General features: G+C 46.9%; 2 protein-coding genes across 12 annotated transcripts in view; one reads left to right on the forward strand and one right to left on the reverse strand.

The window, feature by feature from the left end:
* Positions 1-18,557, forward strand: part of PDC (phosducin) — a 124,781-nt gene extending 106,224 nt beyond the window's left edge. For 7 of the 9 annotated variants that reach the window (XM_056523631.1, XM_056523630.1, XM_056523627.1 and 4 more), the window contains exons 3-4: positions 7,081-7,241; positions 16,588-18,557. In XM_056523631.1, coding sequence (XP_056379606.1) covers positions 7,081-7,241; positions 16,588-17,109 — 683 coding nt within the window. In that variant the 3' untranslated portion in view covers positions 17,110-18,557. Of the gene's footprint in view, positions 1-3,883; positions 4,002-4,274; positions 4,550-5,992; positions 6,135-7,080; positions 7,242-16,587 lie in introns of those variants that run through there. The other 2 variants (XM_056523633.1, XM_056523634.1) reach the window with 2 other exon arrangements.
* A 5,208-nt stretch (positions 18,558-23,765) lies between these two features.
* The window catches only part of ODR4 (odr-4 GPCR localization factor homolog), a 48,863-nt gene continuing 48,210 nt past the window's right edge, over positions 23,766-24,418 (reverse strand). For all 3 annotated transcript variants that reach the window (XM_056523637.1, XM_056523639.1, XM_056523638.1), the window contains exons 13-14: positions 24,286-24,399; positions 23,766-24,108 (exon numbers count right to left, since the gene is read on the reverse strand). In XM_056523637.1, coding sequence (XP_056379612.1) covers positions 24,041-24,108; positions 24,286-24,399 — 182 coding nt within the window. In that variant the 3' untranslated portion in view covers positions 23,766-24,040. The remainder of the gene's footprint in view (positions 24,109-24,285; positions 24,400-24,418) is intronic.

Consider the following 24,418-nt stretch of genomic DNA (forward strand, 5'->3'; position numbering starts at 1 on the left):
CATCAGGGAGGGGGACGAATGGAAGACCGCATTTAACACCAGAGATGGACACTTTGAGTATCTGGTCATGCCCTTTGGCCTATGCAACGCCCCTGCCGTCTTCCAAGACTTTGTTAATGAAATTTTTCGTGATCTCCTATATTCCTGTGTTGTGGTTTATCTGGACGATATTCTGATTTTTTCTGCCAACTTAGAAGAACACCGCCAGCATGTCCGCATGGTTCTTCAGAGACTTCGTGACAATCAACTTTATGCCAAAATGGAGAAATGTCTCTTTGAATGTCAATCTCTTCCTTTCCTAGGATACTTGGTCTCTGGCCAGGGACTACAAATGGACCCAGATAAACTCTCTGCCGTCTTAGATTGGCCACGCCCCTCCAGACTCCGTGCTATCCAACGTTTTTTGGGGTTCGCCAATTATTACAGACAGTTTATTCCACACTTTTCCACTATTGTGGCTCCTATCGTGGCTTTAACCAAGAAAAATGCCAATCCCAAGTCCTGGTCCCCCAAGCGGAAGACGCATTTAAACATCTCAAGTCTGCCTTTTCTTCCGCTCCCGTGCTCTCCAGACCTGACCCATCTAAACCCTTCCTATTGGAGGTAGATGCCTCCTCAGTGGGAGCTGGAGCTGTCCTTCTACAAAAAAATTCTTCCGGGCATGCTGTGACTTGTGTTTTTTTTTCTAGGACCTTCTCCCCGGCGGAGAGAAACTATTCCATCGGGGATCGAGAACTACTGGCCATTAAATTGGTGCTTGAGGAATGGAGGCACCTGCTGGAGGGATCAAAATTTCCAGTTATCATATATACTGATCACAAGAATCTCTCCTATCTCCAGTCTGCCCAACGACTGAACCCTCGCCAGGCCAGGTGGTCGTTGTTCTTTGCCCGTTTTAACTTTGAAATTCATTTTCGCCCTGCTGACAAGAACATTAGGGCCGATGCCCTCTCTCGTTCTTCTGATGCCTCTGAAGTTGAGGTCTCTCCGCAACACATCATTCCTCCTGACTGTCTGATCTCCACTTCTCCAGCCTCCATCAGGCAAACTCCTCCAGGGAAGACCTTCGTTTCTCCACGCCAGCATCTCGGGATTCTCAAATGGGGACACTCCTCCCACCTCGCAGGCCATGCGGGCATCAAAAAATCCTTGCAACTCATCTCTCGATTTTATTGGTGGCCGACTCTGGAGACTGATGTTATTGATTTCGTGCAGGCCTGTACTGTCTGTGCCCGGGATAAGACTCCTCGCCAGAAGCCTGCTGGTCTCCTTCATCCTCTGCCTGTTCCTGAACAGCCTTGGTCACAGATTGGTATGGACTTTATTACGGACTTGCCCTCAACCCTGTGGCAACACAGTTGTTTGGGTGGTCGTTGATCGATTTTCCAAGATGGCACATTTTATTCCTCTTCCTGGTCTTCCTTCAGCGCCTCAGTTGCAAAGCAATTTTTTGTACACATTTTTCGCCTTCACGGTTTGCCCACGCATATCGTCTCGGATAGAGGCGTCCAATTCGTGTCTAAATTCTGGAGGGCCCTCTGTAAACAGCTCAAGATCAAATTAAACTTCTCTTCTTCTTATCATCCCCAATCCAATGGGCAAGTAGAAAGAGTTAATCAGGTCCTGGGTGACTATTTACGGCATTTTGTTTCCTCCCGCCAGGATGACTGGGCAGATCTTCTACCATGGGCCGAATTCTCATACAACTTCAGAGTCTCCGAATCTTCTGCTAAATCCCCATTTTTCGTGGTGTACGGCCGTCACTCTCTTCCTCCCCTCCCTACTCCCTTGCCCTCTGGTTTTCCCGCTGTGGATGAAGTGACTCGTGATCTTTCCACCATATGGAAAGAGACCCAAAATTCTCTTTTACAGGCTTCATCCCGGATGAAAAGATTTGCTGATAAAAAAAGAAGAACTCCCCCCATTTTTGCTCCCGGAGACAAGGTATGGCTCTCCGCTAAATATGTCCGCTTTCGTGTCCCCAGTTATAAACTGGGACCACGCTATCTTGGTCCTTTCAAAATCAAGTGCCAGATCAACCCTGTCTCTTACAAACTCCTTCTTCCTCCTTTTCTCCGTATTCCCAATGCCTTCCATGTCTCTCTCCTTAAACCATTCATCCTTAACCGCTTCTCTCCCAAAGTTGTTTCTCCCACTCCAGTTTCCGGATCTTCTGACGTCTTTTCTGTGAAGGAGATTCTAGCATCCAAGACGGTCAGAGGTAAAAGATTCTTCTTGGTTGACTGGGAGAATTGCGGCCCTGAGGAGAGATCCTGGGAACCTGAGGACAACATCCTGGACAAAAGTCTTATCCTCAGGTTCTCAGGCTCCAAAAAGAGGGGGAGACCCAAGGTACAGTGAAACTGCGAATGGCTCATTAAATCAGTTATGGTTCTTCGGGTACTCGGGTACTGTTACGCCGAGCGCTCCGGGTCCCCGCTCCTCCCCGGAGCGCTCGCAGCGTTCTCTCATTCGCAGCGCCCCGGTCAGACCTGCTGACCGGGTGCGCTGCGATATTACTCCCAGCTGGGATGCGATTCGCGATGCGGGACGCGCCCGCTCGCGATGCGCATCTCGGCTCCCGTACCTGACCCGTTCCCCGTCTGTGTTGTCCCGGCGCGCGCGGCCCCGCTCCTTAGGGCGCGCGCGCCGGGTCTCTGCCATTTAAAGGGCCGCTGCGCCACTGATTGGCGCAGCAGGCCTAATCAGTATTCTCACCTGTGCACTCCCTACTTATACCTCACTTCCCCTGCACTCCCTCGCCGGATCTTGTTGCCATTGTGCCAGTGAAAGCGTTCCTTGTGTGTTCCTAGCCTGTGTTCCAGACCTCCTGCCGTTGCCCCTGACTACGATCCTTGCTGCCTGCCCTGACCTTCTGCTACGTCCGACCTTGCTCTTGTCTGCTCCCTTGTACCGCGCCTATCTTCAGCAGTCAGAGAGGTTGAGCCGTTGCTGGTGGATACGACCTGGTTGCTACCGCCGCTGCAAGACCATCCCGCTTTGCGGCGGGCTCTGGTGAATACCAGTAGCAACTTAGAACCGGTCCACCAACACGGTCCACGCCAATCCCTCTCTGGCACAGAGGATCCACCTCCAGCCAGCCGAATCGTGACACTAGGGGCTATCGGTACTACACACTTACCCCTAGAACTCTGAACTAGATAACAATTTGCATACTGTTACCTTTTTGGATAAGTGTATTTTTGGTTAGCTACAGGATTACCTTCTGGCCAGGAGGAGCATCCTGAACACGTAAAGACAAAAGACCATATTAGTGCATGACATTAGTGCATAACAGTGGTATGGACTGAGATATAGCATGTTACAGTCCCTAAGACTTAATTTTTGTTTTTTTGTGAGATATTTTTGAGTTATGTGTATTGGATCTTATGAAGGTACACTAATGATTTTTATGTACTGTACTATGTTCACATTGTATTGGATGACTGGAGTCAGTCTTGATACCTGATTGGTATGTTTTGGTAGGCGTCAGTGGAGGATGGCATTATTGTTACTCCCAGAGGAGCTGGGAGGGCCCCTTTAAGTAAACACTATAACACCTGGAAAAGATATGTACTTTGTGTACAGGGAATGGATATTTCTGTACAATAACGACTTACATTTGTTTGACATTTTATTTATAAGAACACAAGGGCTACCTGCTGGCAGCACAACACTTGATGCATTCAGGTAACATTTACCTGCTGTATGGGTGCAACATTTTATGCACAAAAATATATTACTATGAGGTTATTTACAATAAACAGCAACGTAAGGATCAACAGTCCACCTACGTTATGAGTCCTCAATAAAACACGGCTGTTGCTGGAGCCGGGTGCAAACTTACTAGGATCTCCTCAGGCAAGGAGTCTCTCGGCCTGGGGTCAGGCACAAGCTTAAGAAACGGTTACATTGCTGAATGATGAATTTCTTGGCATAGTCCTGCATGCACTTCTTCTTGAACAGGTTACCAAACTGAAGAATCTGTAGGAAGAACAAAGGTACTGGAGTACCAAACAGTTAATGGCAAGGAGGGAAGAAAAAAAAAAAAGACTTAAACAAGGAATCTTCTTGATTCCCAACCTCGCCTATCAGCGTGCTTCCTGCTCTGCGACATGTAGCGAGGAGCACGAGGTTGGGATTCTCTCAAAGGGTTTATAGCAGTGTCCCATGAGACATTGGTGAGTCGAGACTGTGATACAGATGGGTTCATGCTCACCACAAAATTGATAGCAGCGGCTGAGGCCACTGGCACTACAGTTGGTGCCGGTTGGTCCAGCCTCACCTCCTTGGGTGGAGTAGGCCGCGGCACTTCAGTCGGTGCCTGCTGGTTAGGCCACACCTCCAGGCATGGAGTAGGCCTAGGCACATCTGTTGGTGCCTGTTGCTTAGGCCTCACCTCCTCAGGGGGAGTAGGCCTGGGCACATATGTTGGTGCCCGCTGCTGAGGCCTCACCTCCTAAGAGGGAGTAAGCCTGGGCACATCTTCTGTTAGAGCAGTTGTAGAATGGGACCTTGACACATACTTAGGATCCATGATTGGCACTCGGTACGTTTCCTCTTCACAGGCTGTGTTAGGCAGCCTCAACGGCTTGATTCCATGGGGATCTGTGTCCCAGTCGCCCGAAGGGAAGTACGTGAAGGGTATTTGTGTTGGATCTTTAGGTCTTGTCACTGCTGCAACCCATTCACCCCGCAGACTCTTTACTGGGGTGTACTCTATGATCTCCCCTCGCTCCAGGGAGTGGTAACTTTTGGGCAGGTAGTCCCGCTGAATGGCCCTTCTGTTGACCAATATGGTCCCTCCGTGTCGGTAGTCCAGGAGGGTCCTGAAGCCTCTGGCCTTGTCAAACTTGACCACTGTGGTGGGTCAGTGCTCCAAGGGTGCCTCACCCTCTCGTGGGTAGGCCAACATGTGGATATACAGCGCTTCTAACTTTTTAGTGTCCCTCTGCTGTTCCACGTGGACTTCATACGGGAGTCGTTTCGGTCCATATCTCTCCCTATGCTGGGCCTTTAGCTCTTCAATGAGGCTGTTGATTTCAGCCTCCCTGCGGGCCCTTTCTGCCTCAGCTGTGGGGACCGATGGATGAGTCTTCCCCGGTAGGAGAAGGACGTGGTCCCACATGTACTGTATCAACGCAGGCTCATCGGCAAACACCCATTTCGGAAGAGAGGGTGATCATGGGCATGCGCTGGCTGGAGTCACCTAGGACAAGGGGACCTCTCTCTCTGGGCTGGATAAAGAAGAAAAGGCAGCTTCAGCCTTAACCCTTTCAGGTACAGTCTGCAGTGGAGCATGTAGCATGGCTTCATTCTTAATCTTACACATGGCCACAATGCAGTTTTTTTCACCTTCTCCCTTACTTTTTCTTGCGCCCCAGCTAAGCAAAATTTCAGCATTAAAGTCCTGTACACTTTTGGGTGCTAGTTCAGTCGCAACTTGCGATAATCCCGGACAGTTTTGTATGCACAGTTCTGAATAGAGGGAGGACTATGGCTCTTGCAATAACAGTATACACCCGTTTCTCGTTGGTCAGGGTAGCAAAGTTATTAAAGGTACACACCCGTATCCTGTTCATAAGACGCCAAAAGAGTTGTGGTGTTTGGGGTGTTGCAATGGTGAATGAAGGGTCTGGTGGTATTAGCCCTTACTTGTCATGACGTCAGGGTGAGGTTTGCTTAGTATTGGAGGTCCTGCCGCCAACCGGCCCACAAACGGCAGGGATAATAAACGGAATGTCCACAGCAGAATTTATGACATAACTGGAAACTTTTACTTGAACTTTTTGCAACAGTCTTTACAATGGTACAGTTTCTCTTGAGGTAATCGGGATGCAGGTTCCTCACAGGCTTTTCTGGGACTGAAAGTAATGAGCTTTAAGCAGGCCACTGTGCTACTAATTATAAGATTTCGGTAGAAAAGTAGTCATACAGGATTTGTAGGTTTGAGCTTTATAACTCACGGTTTTAGTGGCTGCTGGTTCTTTAGGCTTTTGCCTAGTTGAGAAGAATGAAGATATGCTGATTGTGCTTCTTTGGATCCGGAATATAAGAGAAAAGAGAGCGAATTTGAAGACTACATCCCCTTATATATTAAGAGGGCTGGACTAAGCTCATTGGCCAGCAAACCTGTAAGTCCTGAACCCAGTGAACTCTGGGTACATCACATGACCAAGGAAGGTCCTTAATCATATGTACATTCACAATTGTAGATCACATGACCTGGGAAGGTCCTATACATTTATATTTACTATACATTAAATAATATATCAACATATTCTATATAAGGTGACCAGGGGTAAGCCCTGTAGGAGAGCCCTATGGAAATGGAGGGACTCTGGCTGAGGGGACTTTAGACAGGGACAGGATCAGGTCTTGTACTGGGACACCACAGATAGTTCAGTGTTTTTAGGTTCTTGGTGTAGTTAAGGTGATTGGCATTGCCATCCCTCAGAGTACACCATAGCCTCAAGCGCACTGCGCCCCCTATTGTATGGCAAATATTCATGTACATATTCAGCAGGAATAGGGGCGGGGCAGAGGTGGGTGGGGCCAGGGGTGGAGTCTTGCTGGGGGCCCTTGCTTTATTTGGTTCGGGGGCCCTGAGTGGTGTCAGTCCACCCCTGGGAGGAGAGCATATTTAAAAGAAGAAACACTACCACAAGAGGACATAGTTTTAAATTAGAGGGGCAAAAGTTTAAAAGTAATATCAGGAAGTACTACTTTACTGAGAGAGTAGTGGACGCATGGAATAGCCTTCCTGTAGAAGTGGTCGCTGCAAATACAGTGAAGGAGTTAAAGCATGCATGGGATAAGCATAAGACTATCCTTCATATAAGATAGGGCCAGGGACTATTCATAGGATTCAGATTATTGGGCAGAATAGATGGGCCATATGGTTCTTATCTGCCGACTCATTCTATGCTTCTATTTTTCTACATTAGAGTCGATTACATCACATAGTTGAAGGCATCTTTAAAATGTCAGTAGTTTATAGCTAGAGTAGTTTATTGTTCTAATATATATCTATTCAAGATATTTTACTTCATGTATAGTCTACCCTCTTTATTTATACAGGACCAAAGGGTGTCATACACGACTGGAGAAAGTTCAAGCTAGTCAGTGAAGACCAAGAAGCAATACCTCCCAGCAAAAAGGAAATCCTGCGGCAAATGTCTTCACCTTACAAGTCACCAGGCAAGGAGGAAAAAGACTCGAAAGAAAAATTCACTCGAAAGGTAACTCAACAGATATGATGGTGCTAAAAATTTGTGAACCCTTCAGAATTTTATATTTTTCGATGAAGTGGGTAAAACCAGATACTGAAACCGAAGGTTCACATATTTTTTTTACCACAGATACAGTATGTTATATTTGATAATTTTCTAATATTTTATATATTTTTTGGCTCACTTGTTTTATTTAGTTTTCTTTATCGACTGAAAATCTTTATTGACGTTAAAATCTGATGTTGTGTTAGGTAAAATTTATGCAGAAATATAGAAGATTTTGAAGGGTTCACAAACTTTTCATACACAACTGTAGCTCTATAACGGCAAACCATATTGTAGAAATAGGGTTTTAGAGGGGTACTCTGCCCCCAGACATCTTATCCCCTATCCAAAGGATAGGGGATAAGTTGTCTGATCGTGGGGGTCCCGCCACTGGGACCGGCGTTCGTTTAGAGCGTCGGGTGCAGCGCCGGAGGATCGTGACGTCACGGTCATGCCCTGCTCCTGATGTCACGGCCAAGCCCCCTCATTGCAAGTCTATGGGAGGGGGCGTGATGGGAGGGGGCGTCAGACTTGCATTGAGGGGGCATGGCCGTGACGTCATGAGCGAGGCGTGACAGTAACGTCAAGAGCCTCCGTCCCACATCGCAAGTCATCTGGCACAGAGCGAAGTTTGGTGGGACCCCTGCAATCAGACATCTTATCTATGCTTTGGGGTGGAGTATCCCTTTAAGTAACAAGGGATTGGATATATTAGGGGTTGGTAACCAGGGGATGAATACATTAGCCAGGAGATGATCAGTTCTTGAACTCGATGAGTTAGAAGCAGGAAATATGGGTAAATGTAAGGATCTGAGCGACTGTGACAAGGGACTGACTAATTGTGATGTCCAAATGAATGGGTCAGGGAAACTCCAGAATGGCAGGTCGTGTGGGTTTTTCCTGCTATTCACTGGTAATACCTCCTAAAGTGCTCCAAGCAAGGACAACCGGTGAACCGCTGATAGGGTGATAGGTGCCAAACGCTCATTGATGTGTGTGGGCAGTGAAGGTTAGCCCATCTTTTTAAATACCACAGAAGAGCTAGTATTAAGAAAAATTGTTGAAAATGTCACTACTGGCTATGATAGAAAGGTTTTAGAACATACACTGCTCAAAAAAATTAAGGGAACACTTAAACAACACAATGTAACTCACACTTCTGTGAAATCACACTGTTCACCCAGGAAGCAACACGGATTGACAATTTCACATGCTGTTGTGCAAATGGAACAGACAACAGGTGGAAATTATAGGCAATTAGCAAGACAACCCCAATAAAGGAGTGGTTCTGCAGGTGTTGACCACAGACCACTTCTCAGTTCCTATGCTTCCTGGCTGATATTTTTGGTCACTTTTGAATGCTGGCGGTGCTTTCACTCTAGTGGTAGCATGAGACGGAGTCTACAACGCACACAAGTGGCTCAGGTAGTGCAGCTCATCCAGGATGGCACATCAATGCGAGCTGTGGCAAGAAGGTTTGCTGTGTCTGTCAGCGTAGTGTCCAGAGCATGGAGGCGCTACCAGGAGACAGGCCAGTACATCAGGAGATGTGCGTGGAGGAGGCCGTAGGAGGGCAACAACCCAGCAGCAGGACCGCTACCTCTGCCTTTGTGAAAGGATGAGCACTGCCAGAACCCTGCATGATGACCTCCAGCAGGCCACAAATGTTTTTGTGTCCACTCAAACGGTCAGAAACAGACTCAATGAGGGTGGTATGTGTTACGCCGAGCGCTCCGGGTCCCCGCTCCTCCCCGGAGCGCTCGCTTCACTCCCTCCGCTGCAGCGCTCCGGTCACGTCCTCTGACCCGGGGCGCTGCGATCCTGCTGCCAGCCGGGATGCGATTCGCGATGCGGGTAGCGCCCGCTCGCGATGCGCACCCCGGCTCCCCTACCTGACTCGCTCCCCGTCTGTTCTGTCCCGGCGCGCGCGGCCCCGCTCCCTAGGGCGCGCGCGCGCCGGGTCTCTGCGATTTAAAGGGCCACTGCGCCGCTGATTGGCGCAGTGGTTCCAATTAGGGTTTTCACCTGTGCACTTCCCTATATTACCTCACTTCCCTTGCACTCCCTTGCCGGATCTTGTTGCCTTAGTGCCAGTGAAAGCGTTCCTTGTGTGTTCCTTGCCTGTGTTTCCAGACCTTCTGCCGTTGCCCCTGACTACGATCCTTGCTGCCTGCCCCGACCTTCTGCTACGTCCGACCTTGCTTCTGCCTACTCCCTTGTACCGCGCCTATCTTCAGCAGCCAGAGAGGTGAGCCGTTGCTAGTGGATACGACCTGGTCACTACCGCCGCAGCAAGACCATCCCGCTTTGCGGCGGGCTCTGGTGAAAACCAGTAGTGGCTTAGAACCGGTCCACTAGCACGGTCCACGCCAATCCCTCTCTGGCACAGAGGGTCCACTACCTGCCAGCCGGCATCGTGACAGTAGATCCGGCCATGGATCCCGCTGAAGTTCCTCTGCCAGTTGTCGCTGACCTCACCACGGTGGTCGCCCAGCAGTCACAACAGATAGCGCAACAAGGCCAACAGCTGTCTCAACTGACCGTTATGCTACAACAGTTGCTACCACAGCTTCAGCAGTCATCTCCTCCGCCAGCTCCTGCACCTCCTCCGCAGCGAGTGGCCGCTCCTGGGATACGCTTATCCTTGCCGGATAAATTTGATGGGGACTCTAAGTTTTGCCGTGGCTTTCTTTCCCAATGTTCCCTGCATCTGGAGATGATGTCGGACCTGTTTCCCACTGAAAGGTCTAAGGTGGCTTTCGTAGTCAGTCTCCTGTCCGGAAAAGCCCTGTCATGGGCCACACCGCTCTGGGACCGCAATGACCCTGTCACTGCCTCTGTACACTCCTTCTTCTCGGAAATCCGAAGTGTCTTTGAGGAACCTGCCCGAGCCTCTTCTGCTGAGACTGCCCTGTTGAACCTGGTCCAGGGTAATTCTTCCGTTGGCGAGTATGCCGTACAATTCCGTACACTTGCTTCAGAATTGTCCTGGAATAATGAGGCCCTCTGCGCGACCTTCAAAAAAGGCCTATCCAGCAACATTAAAGATGTTCTGGCCGCACGAGAAATTCCTGCTAATCTACATGAACTTATTCACCTAGCCACTCGCATTGACATGCGTTTTTCTGAAAGGCGTCAGGAACTCCGCCAAGATATGGACTCTGTTCGCACGAGGCGTTTCGTCTCCTCGGCTCCTCTCTCCTCTGGTCCCCTGCAATCTGTTCCTGTGCCTCCCGCCGTGGAGGCTATGCAGGTCGACCGGTCTCGCCTGACACCTCAAGAGAGGACACGACGCCGTATGGAGAACCTCTGCCTGTACTGTGCTAGTACCGAACACTTCCTGAGGGATTGTCCTATCCGTCCTCCCCGCCTGGAAAAACGTACGCTGACTCCGCACAAAGGTGAGACAGTCCTTGATGTCTACTCTGCTTCTCCACGTCTTACTGTGCCTGTGCGGATGTCTGCCTCTGCCTTCTCCTTCTCTACAGTGGCCTTCTTGGACTCTGGATCTGCAGGAAATTTTATTTTGGCCTCTCTCGTCAACAGGTTCAACATCCCAGTGACCAGTCTCGCCAGACCCCTCTACATCAATTGTGTAAATAATGAAAGATTGGACTGTACCATACGTTTCCGCACGGAGCCCCTTCTTATGAGCATCGGATCTCATCATGAGAGGATTGAACTTTTGGTCCTCCCCAATTGCACCTCGGAGATTCTCCTTGGACTTCCCTGGCTTCAACTTCATTCCCCAACCCTGGATTGGTCCACTGGGGAGATCAAGAGTTGGGGGTCCTCTTGTTCCAAGAACTGTCTAAAACCGGTTCCCAGTAACCCTTGCCGTAACTCTGTAGTTCCTCCAGTAACCGGTCTCCCTAAGGCCTATATGGACTTCGCGGATGTTTTCTGCAAAAAACAAGCTGAGACTCTACCTCCTCACAGGCCTTATGATTGCCCTATCGACCTCCTCCCGGGTACTACTCCACCCCGGGGCAGAATTTATCCTCTCTCTGCCCCAGAGACTCTTGCCATGTCCGAATACGTCCAGGAGAATCTAAAAAAGGGCTTTATCCGTAAATCCTCCTCTCCTGCCGGAGCCGGATTTTTCTTTGTGTCCAAAAAAGATGGCTCCCTACGTCCTTGCATTGACTACCGCGGTCTTAATAAAATCACGGTTAAGAACCGCTACCCCTTACCCCTCATCTCTGAACTCTTTGATCGCCTCCAAGGTGCCCACATCTTCACTAAATTGGACTTAAGAGGCGCCTATAACCTCATCCGCATCAGAGAGGGGGACGAGTGGAAAACGGCATTTAACACCAGAGATGGACACTTTGAGTATCTGGTCATGCCCTTTGGACTGTGCAATGCCCCTGCCGTCTTCCAAGACTTTGTCAATGAAATTTTTCGTGATCTGTTATACTCCTGTGTTGTGGTATATCTGGACGATATCCTAATTTTTTCTGCCAATCTAGAAGAACACCGCCAGCATGTCCGTATGGTTCTTCAGAGACTTCGTGACAACCAACTCTATGCCAAAATTGAGAAATGTCTGTTTGAATGCCAATCTCTTCCTTTTCTAGGATATTTGGTCTCTGGCCAGGGACTACAGATGGATCCAGACAAACTCTCTGCCGTCTTAAATTGGCCACGCCCCTCCGGACTCCGTGCTATCCAACGCTTTTTGGGGTTCGCCAATTATTACAGGCAATTTATTCCACATTTTTCTACCATTGTGGCTCCTATCGTGGCTTTAACCAAGAAAAATGCTGATCCCAAGTCCTGGCCTCCTCAAGCAGAAGACTCCTTTAAACGACTCAAGTCTGCCTTTTCTTCGGCTCCCGTGCTCTCCAGACCTGACCCTTCCAAACCCTTCCTATTGGAGGTTGATGCCTCCTCAGTAGGAGCTGGAGCTGTTCTTCTACAAAAAAATCCTTCCGGGCATGCTGTCACTTGTGGTTTTTTCTCTAGGACCTTCTCTCCAGCGGAGAGGAACTACTCCATCGGGGATCGAGAGCTTCTAGCCATTAAATTAGCACTTGAGGAATGGAGGCATCTGCTGGAGGGATCAAGATTTCCTGTTATTATCTACACCGACCACAAGAACTTCTCCTGCCTCCATCAGGCAGACTCCTCCAGGAAAGACCTTTGTTTCTCCACGCCAACGCCTCGGAATCCTCAAATGGGGTCACTCCTCCCATCTCGCAGGTCATGCGGGCATCAAGAAATCTGTGCAACTCATCTCCCGCTTCTATTGGTGGCCGACTCTGGAGACGGATGTTGGGGACTTTGTGCGAGCCTGCACTATCTGTGCCCGGGATAAGACTCCTCGCCAGAAGCCCGCTGGTTTTCTTCATCCTCTGCCTGTCCCCGAACAGCCTTGGTCTCTGATTGGTATGGATTTTATTACTGATTTACCCCCTTCCCGTGGCAACACCGTTATTTGGGTGGTCGTTGATCGATTCTCCAAAATGGCACATTTCATCCCTCTTCCTGGTCTTCCTTCTGCGCCTCAGTTGGCTAAACAATTTTTTGTACACATTTTTCGTCTTCACGGGTTGCCTACGCAGATTGTCTCGGATAGAGGGGTCCAATTCGTGTCTAAATTCTGGAGGGCTCTCTGTAAACAACTCAAGATTAAATTAAATTTTTCCTCTGCATATCATCCCCAGTCCAATGGACAAGTAGAAAGAATTAACCAGATCCTGGGTGATTATTTGCGACATTTTGTTTCCTCCCGCCAGGATGACTGGGCAGATCTCCTTCCATGGGCCGAATTTTCGTATAACTTCAGGGTCTCTGAATCTTCCTCCAAATCCCCATTTTTCGTGGTGTACGGCCGTCACCCTCTTCCCCCCCTCCCTACCCCCTTGCCCTCTGGTCTGCCCGCTGTGGATGAAATTTCTCGTGACCTTTCCATTATATGGAGAGAGACCCAAAATTCTCTCTTACAGGCTTCTTCACGCATGAAGAGGTTCGCGGATAAGAAAAGAAGAGCTCCCCCCGTTTTTTCCCCTGGAGACAAGGTATGGCTCTCCGCTAAATATGTCCGCTTCCGTGTCCCTAGCTACAAGTTGGGACCACGCTATCTTGGTCCTTTCAAAATTTTGTGTCAAATTAATCCTGTCTCTTATAAACTTCTTCTTCCTCCTTCTCTTCGTATCCCTAATGCCTTTCACGTCTCTCTTCTCAAACCACTCATCCTCAACCGTTTTTCTCCCAAATCTGTTCCTCCCACTCCTGTTTCCGGCTCCTCGGACGTCTTCTCGGTCAAGGAAATTTTGGCTGCCAAAAAGGTCAGAGGGAAAAATTTTTTTTTAGTAGACTGGGAGGGTTGTGGTCCTGAAGAGAGATCCTGGGAACCTGAGGACAACATCCTTGACAAAAGTCTGCTCCTCAGGTTCTCAGGCTCCAAGAAGAGGGGGAGACCCAAGGGGGGGGGTACTGTTACGCCGAGCGCTCCGGGTCCCCGCTCCTCCCCGGAGCGCTCGCTTCACTCCCTCCGCTGCAGCGCTCCGGTCACGTCCTCTGACCCGGGGCGCTGCGATCCTGCTGCCAGCCGGGATGCGATTCGCGATGCGGGTAGCGCCCGCTCGCGATGCGCACCCCGGCTCCCCTACCTGACTCGCTCCCCGTCTGTTCTGTCCCGGCGCGCGCGGCCCCGCTCCCTAGGGCGCGCGCGCGCCGGGTCTCTGCGATTTAAAGGGCCACTGCGCCGCTGATTGGCGCAGTGGTTCCAATTAGGGTTTTCACCTGTGCACTTCCCTATATTACCTCACTTCCCTTGCACTCCCTTGCCGGATCTTGTTGCCTTAGTGCCAGTGAAAGCGTTCCTTGTGTGTTCCTTGCCTGTGTTTCCAGACCTTCTGCCGTTGCCCCTGACTACGATCCTTGCTGCCTGCCCCGACCTTCTGCTACGTCCGACCTTGCTTCTGCCTACTCCCTTGTACCGCGCCTATCTTCAGCAGCCAGAGAGGTGAGCCGTTGCTAGTGGATACGACCTGGTCACTACCGCCGCAGCAAGACCATCCCGCTTTGCGGCGGGCTCTGGTGAAAACCAGTAGTGGCTTAGAACCGGTCCACTAGCACGGTCCACGCCAATCCCTCTCTGGCACAGAGGGTCCACTACCTGCCAGCCGGCATCGTGACAGTATGAGGGCCCAACTTCCACAGGTGGTGATTGTGCTTACAGCCCAAAACCGTGCAGGACGTTTGACATTTGCCAGAGAACACCAAGATTGGCAAATTCGCCACTGGCGCCCTATGCTCTTCACAGATTAAAGCAGGTTCACACTGAGCACGTGACAGAGTCTCAAGACGCCGTGGACAACATTCTGCTGCCTGCAACATCCTCCAGCATGAGCAGTTTGGCGGTGGGTCAGTAATGGTGTGGGGTGGCATTTCTTTTAGGGGCCGGACAGCCCTCCATGTGCTTGCCAGAGGCAGCCTGACTGCCATTAGGTACCGAGATGAGATCCTCAGACCCCTTGTGAGACCATATGCTGGTGCGGTTGGCCTTGGGTTCCTCCTAATGCAAGACAATGCTAGACCTCAAGTGGCCGGAGTGTGTCAGCAGTGCCTGCAAGAGGAAGGCATTGATGCTATGGACTGGCCCGCCCATTCCCCAGACCTGAATCAGATTGAGCACATCTGGGACATCATGTCTCGCTCCATCCACCACAGACTGTCCAGGAGTTGGCGGATGCTTTAGTCCAGGTCTGGGAGGACATCCTTCAGGAGACCATCCGCCACCTCATCAGGATCATGCCCAGACATTGTAGGGACGTCACACGGGCACGTGAAGGCCACACACACTACTGAGCCTCATTGTGACTTGTTTTAAGGACATTACATAAAGTTGGATCAGCCTGTAGTGCGGTTTTCCACTTTGATTTTGAGTGTGACTCCATATCCAGACCTCCATGGGTTGATAAATTTGATTTCCATTGATAATTTTTGTGTGATTTTGTAGTCAGCATATTCAACTATGTAAAGACGAAAGTATTTCATACAATTAGTTAATTCATTCAGATCTAGGATGTGTTATCTTAGTGTTCCCTTTATTTTTTTGAGCAGTGTATATGGAGCTGTGTAGCTCTAGACATGTCAGTGTCCATGTGGACTCCTGTCCCACACCCAAAGAGCCTACGAAAGGAATATAAACATCAGCACTGGGCTATGAAAGAAGGTGGACTGATCTGTGGAATCATGTTATTTTATATTATGTGGATGGCCAGGTGTGAGTGAGTTTCTGAGGAAGAGATCACACCAGGATCCACTACTGGAAGAAGGCAAGCCAGAAGAGGCAGACTGATACTCTCCGTAATGTTATACTGGAAGAGTTTAAGGTGTTGACTAAATTCCCCAGATCTCTCCAGATTCAGTTGGATGTGCTGGAGAAGTCCGATCCAAGAAGGCTGCACCTTACAAAACTTAATAGAGCCATTGCTAATGTCTTGATACCAGATACCCCGGGACACTATTGAAAGTCTAGAGGAATCCAGGCCTTGAGGGGTCAATACAATTATGGGAAGGTGGTCTTAAAGCATACTTGTCAAATCACAGAAAAAAATATTGCTTACATATGTTATAGGTCATACAAAAAAAATGTATGTCTGTTATGTGCTTAGATTCTGAATTTGCCTCACAAATGCCTTCTGCTTCCTCATTCTGACATCCACTGTGAATGAAGAAATGAGGAAGGGGTATGTCCGAGGAAAGTACTGAGCCCGCTCTCACTCACCATTCATTCACTTCCTCCCTGAGTCTGCTGTGCTTGGTTGCTTTATCCAATCACTGCTGACTGCTCTGTAACCCCCTCCTCTTTGTTTCATGCTGCACTCTGATAGACAGAACAGGAGTGAGCACAGAGGAGTGCTAGTCCCGCCCTCACTTCATGAACTTTGTCCCAGCCTGTGCTTCAGCTTGGACAAAGATGATGCTGCAGCCAGACAGGATTATGTTCTGGATGGTATGGGGACCCATAGTGGTCTATTTTATAAGACATGATTTCTATAAAAAGGAGATAACATTTTTTTATGAAGTATATTAGAAAGGTTAATGTTTTGCCAAGATGTACAACATATAAAAAGTGCCCATTTAATGTTACGGCTAATAGTCAAACTGATGTAAAGTGATAGAAAACATAATTTAACAGTGATGGAATTAGAGGTGTACAATAGAAAGAACAAGAGATGCTTTAGAGTAAGGCCTGTGTGAACATGGTCAAAGACAGTACAAGTCATTGTGATAATAAACCATCAGAGATTTCTTAGGAGCTGAACCCACAATTGTTCCTGTTCTTTGTCCACAGATGAGCATGCAAGAATACGAACTGATCAACGACAAAGAAGATGAAAACTGTCTACAAAAGTATCGCAAACAATGCATGCAGGACATGCACCAGAGGTTGAGTTTTGGCCCTAAATATGGGTGCCTGTATGAGCTAAGGAGTGGGGATGAATTTTTAGAAGCCATAGAAAAAGAGCATAAAAGCACTACAGTAATAGTTCATATTTTTTCGGATGAGATCAAGGCCTGCGAGGCTCTGAATAGTTGTCTGACCTGCCTGGCGTTAGAGTATCCCACCGTGAAGTTCTGCAAAATTAAGTCAGCTGACACAGGAGCCGGAGAACGGTTCTCTAAAGAAGTTCTCCCAACCATACTGGTCTATAAAGCGGGAGAACTTATTAGTAACTTCATAAGCGTTTCGGAAAACTTGAATGAGGAATTTTTTGCTGGGGATGTGGAGGCTTTTCTCAATGAATACGGGCTATTGCCCGAGCGGGAAATCCAAGGCCTGGCATGTGATGACGGGGGAGGGGATATCGAATAACAACATACCTTAAAGTGTACCTGTCCTTAGCAAAAATGTTTTATATAATGTAGATAATACCTGTATTACAATATGTATATTTGTAATATACATTGGTTGAAAAATTTGTATATTTTGGGTGAAAAAATGCTGTCCCTGCAGCTACTGCCTGTGTGTGTCTATATGAGGAAACAAAATACAGGAAGTGAGGGCGGGACAAGTAGGGATCTGTGCAGGCTCCTGGCTTGTCAATCATCCTGCTGTGTGAGCCGGGGGGCGTCATAGAGCCTCAGTATTCAGAGCCCTGCTTGTCCTCGGTGCACAGAGCCCTGCTTGTCCTCGGTGCACAAAGCCCTGCTTGTCCTCGGTGCAGAGCCCTGCTTGCCTCGGTGCACAGAGCCCTGCTTGTCCTCGGTGTACAGAGCCCTGTTTATCCTCGGTGTACAGAGCCCTGCTTGTTCTCAGTGTACAGAGCCCTGCTTTTTCTCAGTGTACAGAGCCCTGCTTGTCCTCAGTGTACAGAGCCCTGCTTGTCCTCAGTGTACAGAGCCCTGCTTGCTCTGTACAGGGCCCTGCATGTCCTCGGTGCATAGAGCCCTGCTTGTCCTTGGTGTACAGAGCGCTGCTTGTCCTTGGTGCACAGAGCCCTGTTTGTCCTTGGTTTACAGAGCCCTCCTTGTCCTTGGTGCACAGAGCCCTGCTTGTCCTCAGTGTACAGAGCCCTGCTTGTCCTTGGTGCACAGAGCCCTGCTTGTCCTCGGTGTACAGAGCCCTGCTTGTCCTCGGTGTACAGAGCCCTGCTTGTCTTCGGTGTACAGAGCCCTGCTTGTCCTTGGTGCACAGAGCCCTGCTTGTCCTCAGTGCACAGAGCCCTGCTTGTCCTCGGTGTACAGAGCCCTGCTTGTCCTCGGTGCACAGAGCCCTGCTTGTCCTCGGTGCACAGAGCCCTGCTTGTCCTCGGTGCACAGAGCCCTGCTTGTCCTCGGTGCACAGAGCCCTGCTTGTCCAACCTCACTTCCTGTATTTAGACTCCTCACAGAGACACACAGGCAATAGCTGCAGGGCTAAAAACATACTTATTTTTTAACGACTCTATTACAAATATACATATAATGTTATTTTCTACATTATATGAAAAGTTTTTGCTAATGACAAGTACTTTGAAGTTAGGAGGCGTTCCTTTGCTCGGCCATTTATTTATAAGGGAATATTATAGGAAAATTTTGGGAGTGGTGTGAAGCGTATGTATGGTTATGTTAACCAAAGTAAACCAGGTTTCCTTATAGTACTGGTTTAATATTACAAGTAGCCTCAATAACTAATAGGATGTGAAGAGCTCTAGAAACCCTCACAACTAGCTCGGTCTTCCTAGCAATACAGAACAACCCTAGTAGGAAACAGTTCCGAAAATAAAGGTTACTAAATGGTTACATTTTGCAATATTTCTGTGTTTATTCGTCTAGGTTTTAACCATGAAGTCAGTAAATAATAACCAATGGGCTAGGGAAGTGTTTCCCAAACAGGGTGCCTCCAGCTGTTGCAAAACTACAACTCCCACCATGCCCGGACAGCCGCAGGCTGTTCGGGAATGGTGGGAGTTGTAGTTTTGTAATGGCTAGGGGCGTCCTGGTTGGAAAACAGTGGGATTGGGCCACATATTATGTTGCTGCGTTTCAATCCACAAGTTACCGCAACACGAATATCATGCATCATGTGATGAACACACAACCAGGACAGATCATTTTATCCTTACCAAGTAAAACTTTCCTATAAAATGTTCACAAGCAGAAACCATGAAACCCGAAATTAGACAGATACAGAAATGATATTGGAAAATGATATAACTTTTCATTACACAAAGAATAACCTTTATTTGGCAAAACCGATATACCGCTCTACATTGTCATGTAGTTACATTTTCAAGTTCTGTGGACTATTCTTGGTCACAATGTGATCTACTGTTATAATAGGCATATTAAAGTAGTAAAGGTATAAAAAATATATATATAATTGACTATGATAGGCATCAAAGTCTAATACATTGCTCATTTAAAGGAGTTTTCAAGAACTTTAATATAAGGGGTACTCTGGTGGAAAACTTTTTATTTTATTTATTTATTTATTTAATCAACTGGTGCCAGAAAGTTAAACAGATTTGTAAATTACTTCTATAAAAAAAATCTTAATCCTTCCAGTACTTATTAGCTGCTGAACACAGTGCTCTCTCCTGTCCATTTTAGAAACTGTCTAGAACAGCATATGTTTTCTATGGGGATTTTCTCCCACTCTGGACAGTTCTTAAAATGGACAGAGGTGTCAGCAGAGAGCACTGTGGTCATGATGTCAGCAGAGAGCTCTGTGTTCCAAAAATAAAAGAATTTCCTCTGTAGTATTCAGCAGCTAATAAGTACTGGAAGGATTAAGATCTTTTAATAGAAGTAATTTACAAATCTGTTAAACTTTCTGGCACCAGTTGATAAAAAAAAAAAAAAAAGTTTTCCACCGGAGTACCCCTTTAAAGCATTCCTGTCGTTTTAGGTGACTTTTCAGGTGTTCACGAAGAGCAGCACTATTTCTGGCCATTATATAACTTGTATATGGTATTTATAGCAGTTTTCTGCTCTGCAGGCTTTATCGCTGATTTTCTGTTCTCTCAGAGCTGGTGAGTGGAGCCTAACGTCTATGACAGTGTTTCCCAACCAGGGTGCCTCCAGCCTTTGGCTGTCCAGGCATGCTGGGAGTTGTAGTTTTACAACACCTGGAGGCACCCTGGTTGGGAAATACTGGTCTATGGTGTCTATCATATATTGCACATACATAGAGGAGATCCTGCACTTCTTTGTCTCTGGGCATAGCCTAAACAGCAGCAACCAAAGCATGAGCAGACTTGACTATGTATAAAGCTAATGCTATCTCCCTACAGTTTGTATATGTTTACAGGCACTGCCCTCCCCCCATCTCGCTCCTTCATAGACTTGAATTGCTTGTAATGTGATCCATGACTGAGCTACAAGACAAACCCTGAGCAGTTCAGGACAAGACTATTCTGATTTTCAGAGATAAAGAATGCCTATCAAGAGGGAGAGAGTGAAGAAGCTTTATAATAGGAGAAAGAAGCATATATTACAACGTTTCTTTAATAATGGGAGAAAGAAGCATATATTTCAAAGTGCCTCTTTAGTGCCTTATCCTTGGAATAGATCACCAATATCAGATCAATGGAAGTCCAACACTTGACACCTCCACCGTTCAGCTGATAGAAGGGGGCCATGGTGATCCAACGAGGGATGTGGCCTCTTCATTTATTTACCAGACACAGCTTGGAACGCTTGGTACTTGCAAACTGTCCTGTTCAATTTAACGGAGCTGAGAGGTCGTAAGCTGCAGTACCAGGTACAGCCACTAGTCGCGGTACAGAACGGCACCTGGTAAACAATGAAGAGGTCAAAGTACTACAAGAGGTCAAAGCACTATAGGCCGTTCAATCAGCCTGGGGTGCCATTAGTTGGATTCCTGAAAATCTGACATGGTGGCCTACCCTAAGGATAGGTCATCAATGTTAAAGTCCCAGAAAACCCCTCAACAAGCATGTTTAAGGGTGCGTTCACACTGAGGAATAGGAGAGGAAAAATTCTGCCGTGGAATCTACGTTTCTTTTCCGAAAAAATTTTCGCAAAAATTGTGCGGAATTCCGTGCAGATTTTTTAAATGGAATATAGGAGGAAACGTTTTTTTTTTTTTTTTGCCGGACTACAACCACCAATTGGAATTTCCCTTTTTTATTTATTTATTTTTTTCGTGCGGAATTTCCGCGTGAATTCTGTACATATTTTGCACAAATTCCATGTGAAAACGATTTCAAGCGGAAAACCTTTTTACCATAGACTTCAATGGACTTCTTCTCGCGTATTCTGCAAGAAGAATGAACATGTTCTTTCTTCTAGTGGAACGGAATTCCGCGAGCGGAATTTACGCAGTGTGAACAGTGCTGAGTAAAATACATTGATGGCAATGGCAAAGCAGATGTTAATTATTTTTAAGCAGAGAATTCAAGAGGAATTGCTCGAGTAAGTTCCTCTTGAATTACTCAGTGTGAACGCACCCTAAGGAGACCCCACTCCGGGCATCGGATTATGCTTCACCTCTTGGTACTACAAGGAAATCAAACATCTGCCTCAAAAACACCCTGTAAGGCACCATATCATCAAGGAAACTTTCTTACAAAAACGTTATTGTCCAAAGCAATAAAATAGGGTAGAAAAAAGCTTTTCACCCAGTGTTATCGTGGTATTACTGGTCATACAGTGGTGTGGATGAGAGAAAAAAGAACATCTACTCAGGTTGTTAAATTACCATTGACTACTTTATGTAGGATTTATATATGAATGGATTTCTGAGGAGTACGACAGTGAGACAAATAACTGAATTCTAGATACACAAGTTCTGGGGTGTTCCCACAAATTACATTTATCTCCTATAGCACCTAGTTTTTACCCCAAAAATGGAACTCCTATTCATCGTGGTAGAGAGGTGATGAGAAACCGGGGACTTGGAACCCCCGACCACCTTACATTGGTCAACTATTTTATAAATAAGACAAATTTGTAGGGTAACCCCTTTAAAGGGGTACTCCACCCCTAGACATCTTATCCCCTATCCAAAGGATAGGGGATAAGATGTCTGATTGCTGGGGACCCCCGCAATATAGCATGCGGCACCCACCTGTTTCTGCTCCGGAAGCGCTGGAGAGTCTGGGTCTCGACCACGGGAACGGAAGATCGTGACGTCACACGGGGGCGGAGTCATGACGTCACAATCTTCCGTTCCCATGGGACCGAGACTCTCCAGCGCTTCCGGAGCAGAAACAGGTGGGTGCCGCATGCTATAATGCGGGGGTCCCCAGCGATCAGACATCTTATCCCCTATCCTTTGGATAGGGGATAAGATGTCTAGGGGTGGAGTACCCCTTTAAATAATTTGTTTATCACTTATAAATAAATATGTGGAAATAATATACCAAAATTTGCTTATTAATGGTATAAAAGCAATTGTTCAGGAAGATGCTCCAGCATGATATGTAAGTCAGTACCTACAAGGGAGCGTTACCTGCTATTTATATTCCTCAGATTTTACTCCTTGGCTGCTATTTAGCTCTGATCTATTATTAGGGCAGATGTGTGATTTATGACTACAGCCTAGCTACAGTGTCTAAGTCTAAGACACACCTCCTGTCTCATCATTGGTTTAGGCTGCTGCTTTTTCCCTCCTCCCTGCAGCTCTGCCTCCTCTGATTGGCTGCTGTGTATAAACACAAGCCCAGTACAGACTAACAGGACATCAGTGCATGGAAAGTGGATTACTATTACAGCAAAGGCAAAATATTATAACGTATAGATGTCTGAACCACCAGTAAAAAAGATAAATATCAGAAAACTGGGGAATGAGGCTTAGTATAGGATCGCTTTAATACAGACTCCTTTCACAGCCTCGGTCCAGGTTTTACAGTAACTCATAAGGGCGACAAATGTATAGTCTATGAATAGTTCAATAAAAATTGTTTTAAAAATCTCTGTTGGTCAAGTGCATTTATAAGATATGAAGCTACTTATGTTCAGTCGCAGACAGTCCTCATGTACATGGCAGATTTTTGTGCTCTATGGCTGTACGGAGGCACATGGAGATGCCGCGGCTCTATACTATGGAGCAGACAACGTTCCGCTGAGACACACAGAGGTATCTGAGGGTCCCACAAAGGTCTATGAGTGCCATATTACCACTTTATATATCTTAAAGTTTTTACAACCATTTGAATGCCGCCTAAGGCAAGGGCTTCACAAGAACTTTTTTGTGCCACAGAATGATTTTTAACCATGTAGCCCAAGCCTTAAAATAAAACGTATTTTTCATACCATTTTGTTGCCTTTGGTGCCCTGGTTGCTACACCTCCTATTACTGAGATATAGGGATTTTACAATTTGGTTGGTTATCTTCAGAAATCCAATACAGAGTGAATGGAGCGGCGGTTGAGCATGCACGCAGCACCTCCTCCATTCATGCATGGGACAGAGTATCTCCAGTCTCGTGATCAGTATGATCCTTGTGGTCTGACGCTTATGATCATTAATGTATTTCCTGTCCTGTGGATAAAGGGTAACTTTTTATCTTGAGATAACCCCTTTATTGTGTGCATGTCATAAAAAAACTTTTAAAAAAACAAAACATTTTTATTGAATAATTTTCAAAAGTTTTGATTAGTTGGGGTCTGAGTGTTCAGACCCGGACCAATCAGTAGAAAGAGTCGGGAGTTAGCGCGTTCTCTCCTGGCTCTGTGTCACGTGACCAGGGAGGACTCATAATGTAAGTCTATGGGACCTTCTGGCTCACACAGGCACAGAGTGGGAAGAGAAACATGTTACTCTAATGATCGGTCAGGTCTAAACACTCAGACCTCGACTGATAAAAAAAAAAAAAAAAAAATTGAAATGCATAGGAGTGTCTTGCACAGCCAGACCCCCCTGACTGCAGACTATCTTTTTAGCAAGATTTTGGTTGCTAAAATGTTCACACAAATTTTTGACTTCCCTATTGGAGCTAATTGGGAAAATCCGCAATGTGCCCTTCTAGTTGGAAAAATATAGCATGCCAAAGTTGCAGGTACTATAACAGAGGCTACGAAGTAGAGATGAGACACTGCCAGTTTATTAGCAGAGCAAATTATAATATCACATGAGAGCAATGGAAAGTTCATATTTCAATTATAACTAACAGAATAAAGAAAAAAAGCAAGTAAATAAACTGATAAACTGTTATTTGCACAATGAAGAACACACAATGCAGCTTCTGATGAAGTAGACATCGCTGAAATAACTTGGTCATTGCTCTGCCTGCTGGTCGACACTTCTCCTTTATAAGATGACGTAGACCCATCGCAATCATTACATGGTGTAAAGGTTTACTCATTAAGATAATATAAGGATATCAGACCTGCTAGAACAACAACTGCTGCCGCCATGAGGAGTCCTGTATGGAAGAAAAAAGGCAAATATAGAGATGACTGGTGACAGGTCCATTAGAGCACGACGCATTACAAAATGAAAAAAAAAAAAAAAAAGAGAGAAACTACGTCAAAATCTGCAAATGCGTTTTAGTGTAAAGTGCTACATATATTGTCATTAAAGAAGATAACACGGCATATACCTATATTCTGCTGTTTTGTAGATGTTCCCTTTGTGAATGTATGTCTTTCTTCATTGGATGGACTGGATGGCTGATTGGGTTTAGAGGAATCATGAGGAGGCTGATGTTCATTCTCTTGAATAAAAAACAAAAC

The sequence above is a fragment of the Hyla sarda genome, chromosome 6, assembly GCF_029499605.1.
Source record: "Hyla sarda isolate aHylSar1 chromosome 6, aHylSar1.hap1, whole genome shotgun sequence".
In the NCBI taxonomy this organism is placed as follows: domain Eukaryota; kingdom Metazoa; phylum Chordata; class Amphibia; order Anura; family Hylidae; genus Hyla; species Hyla sarda.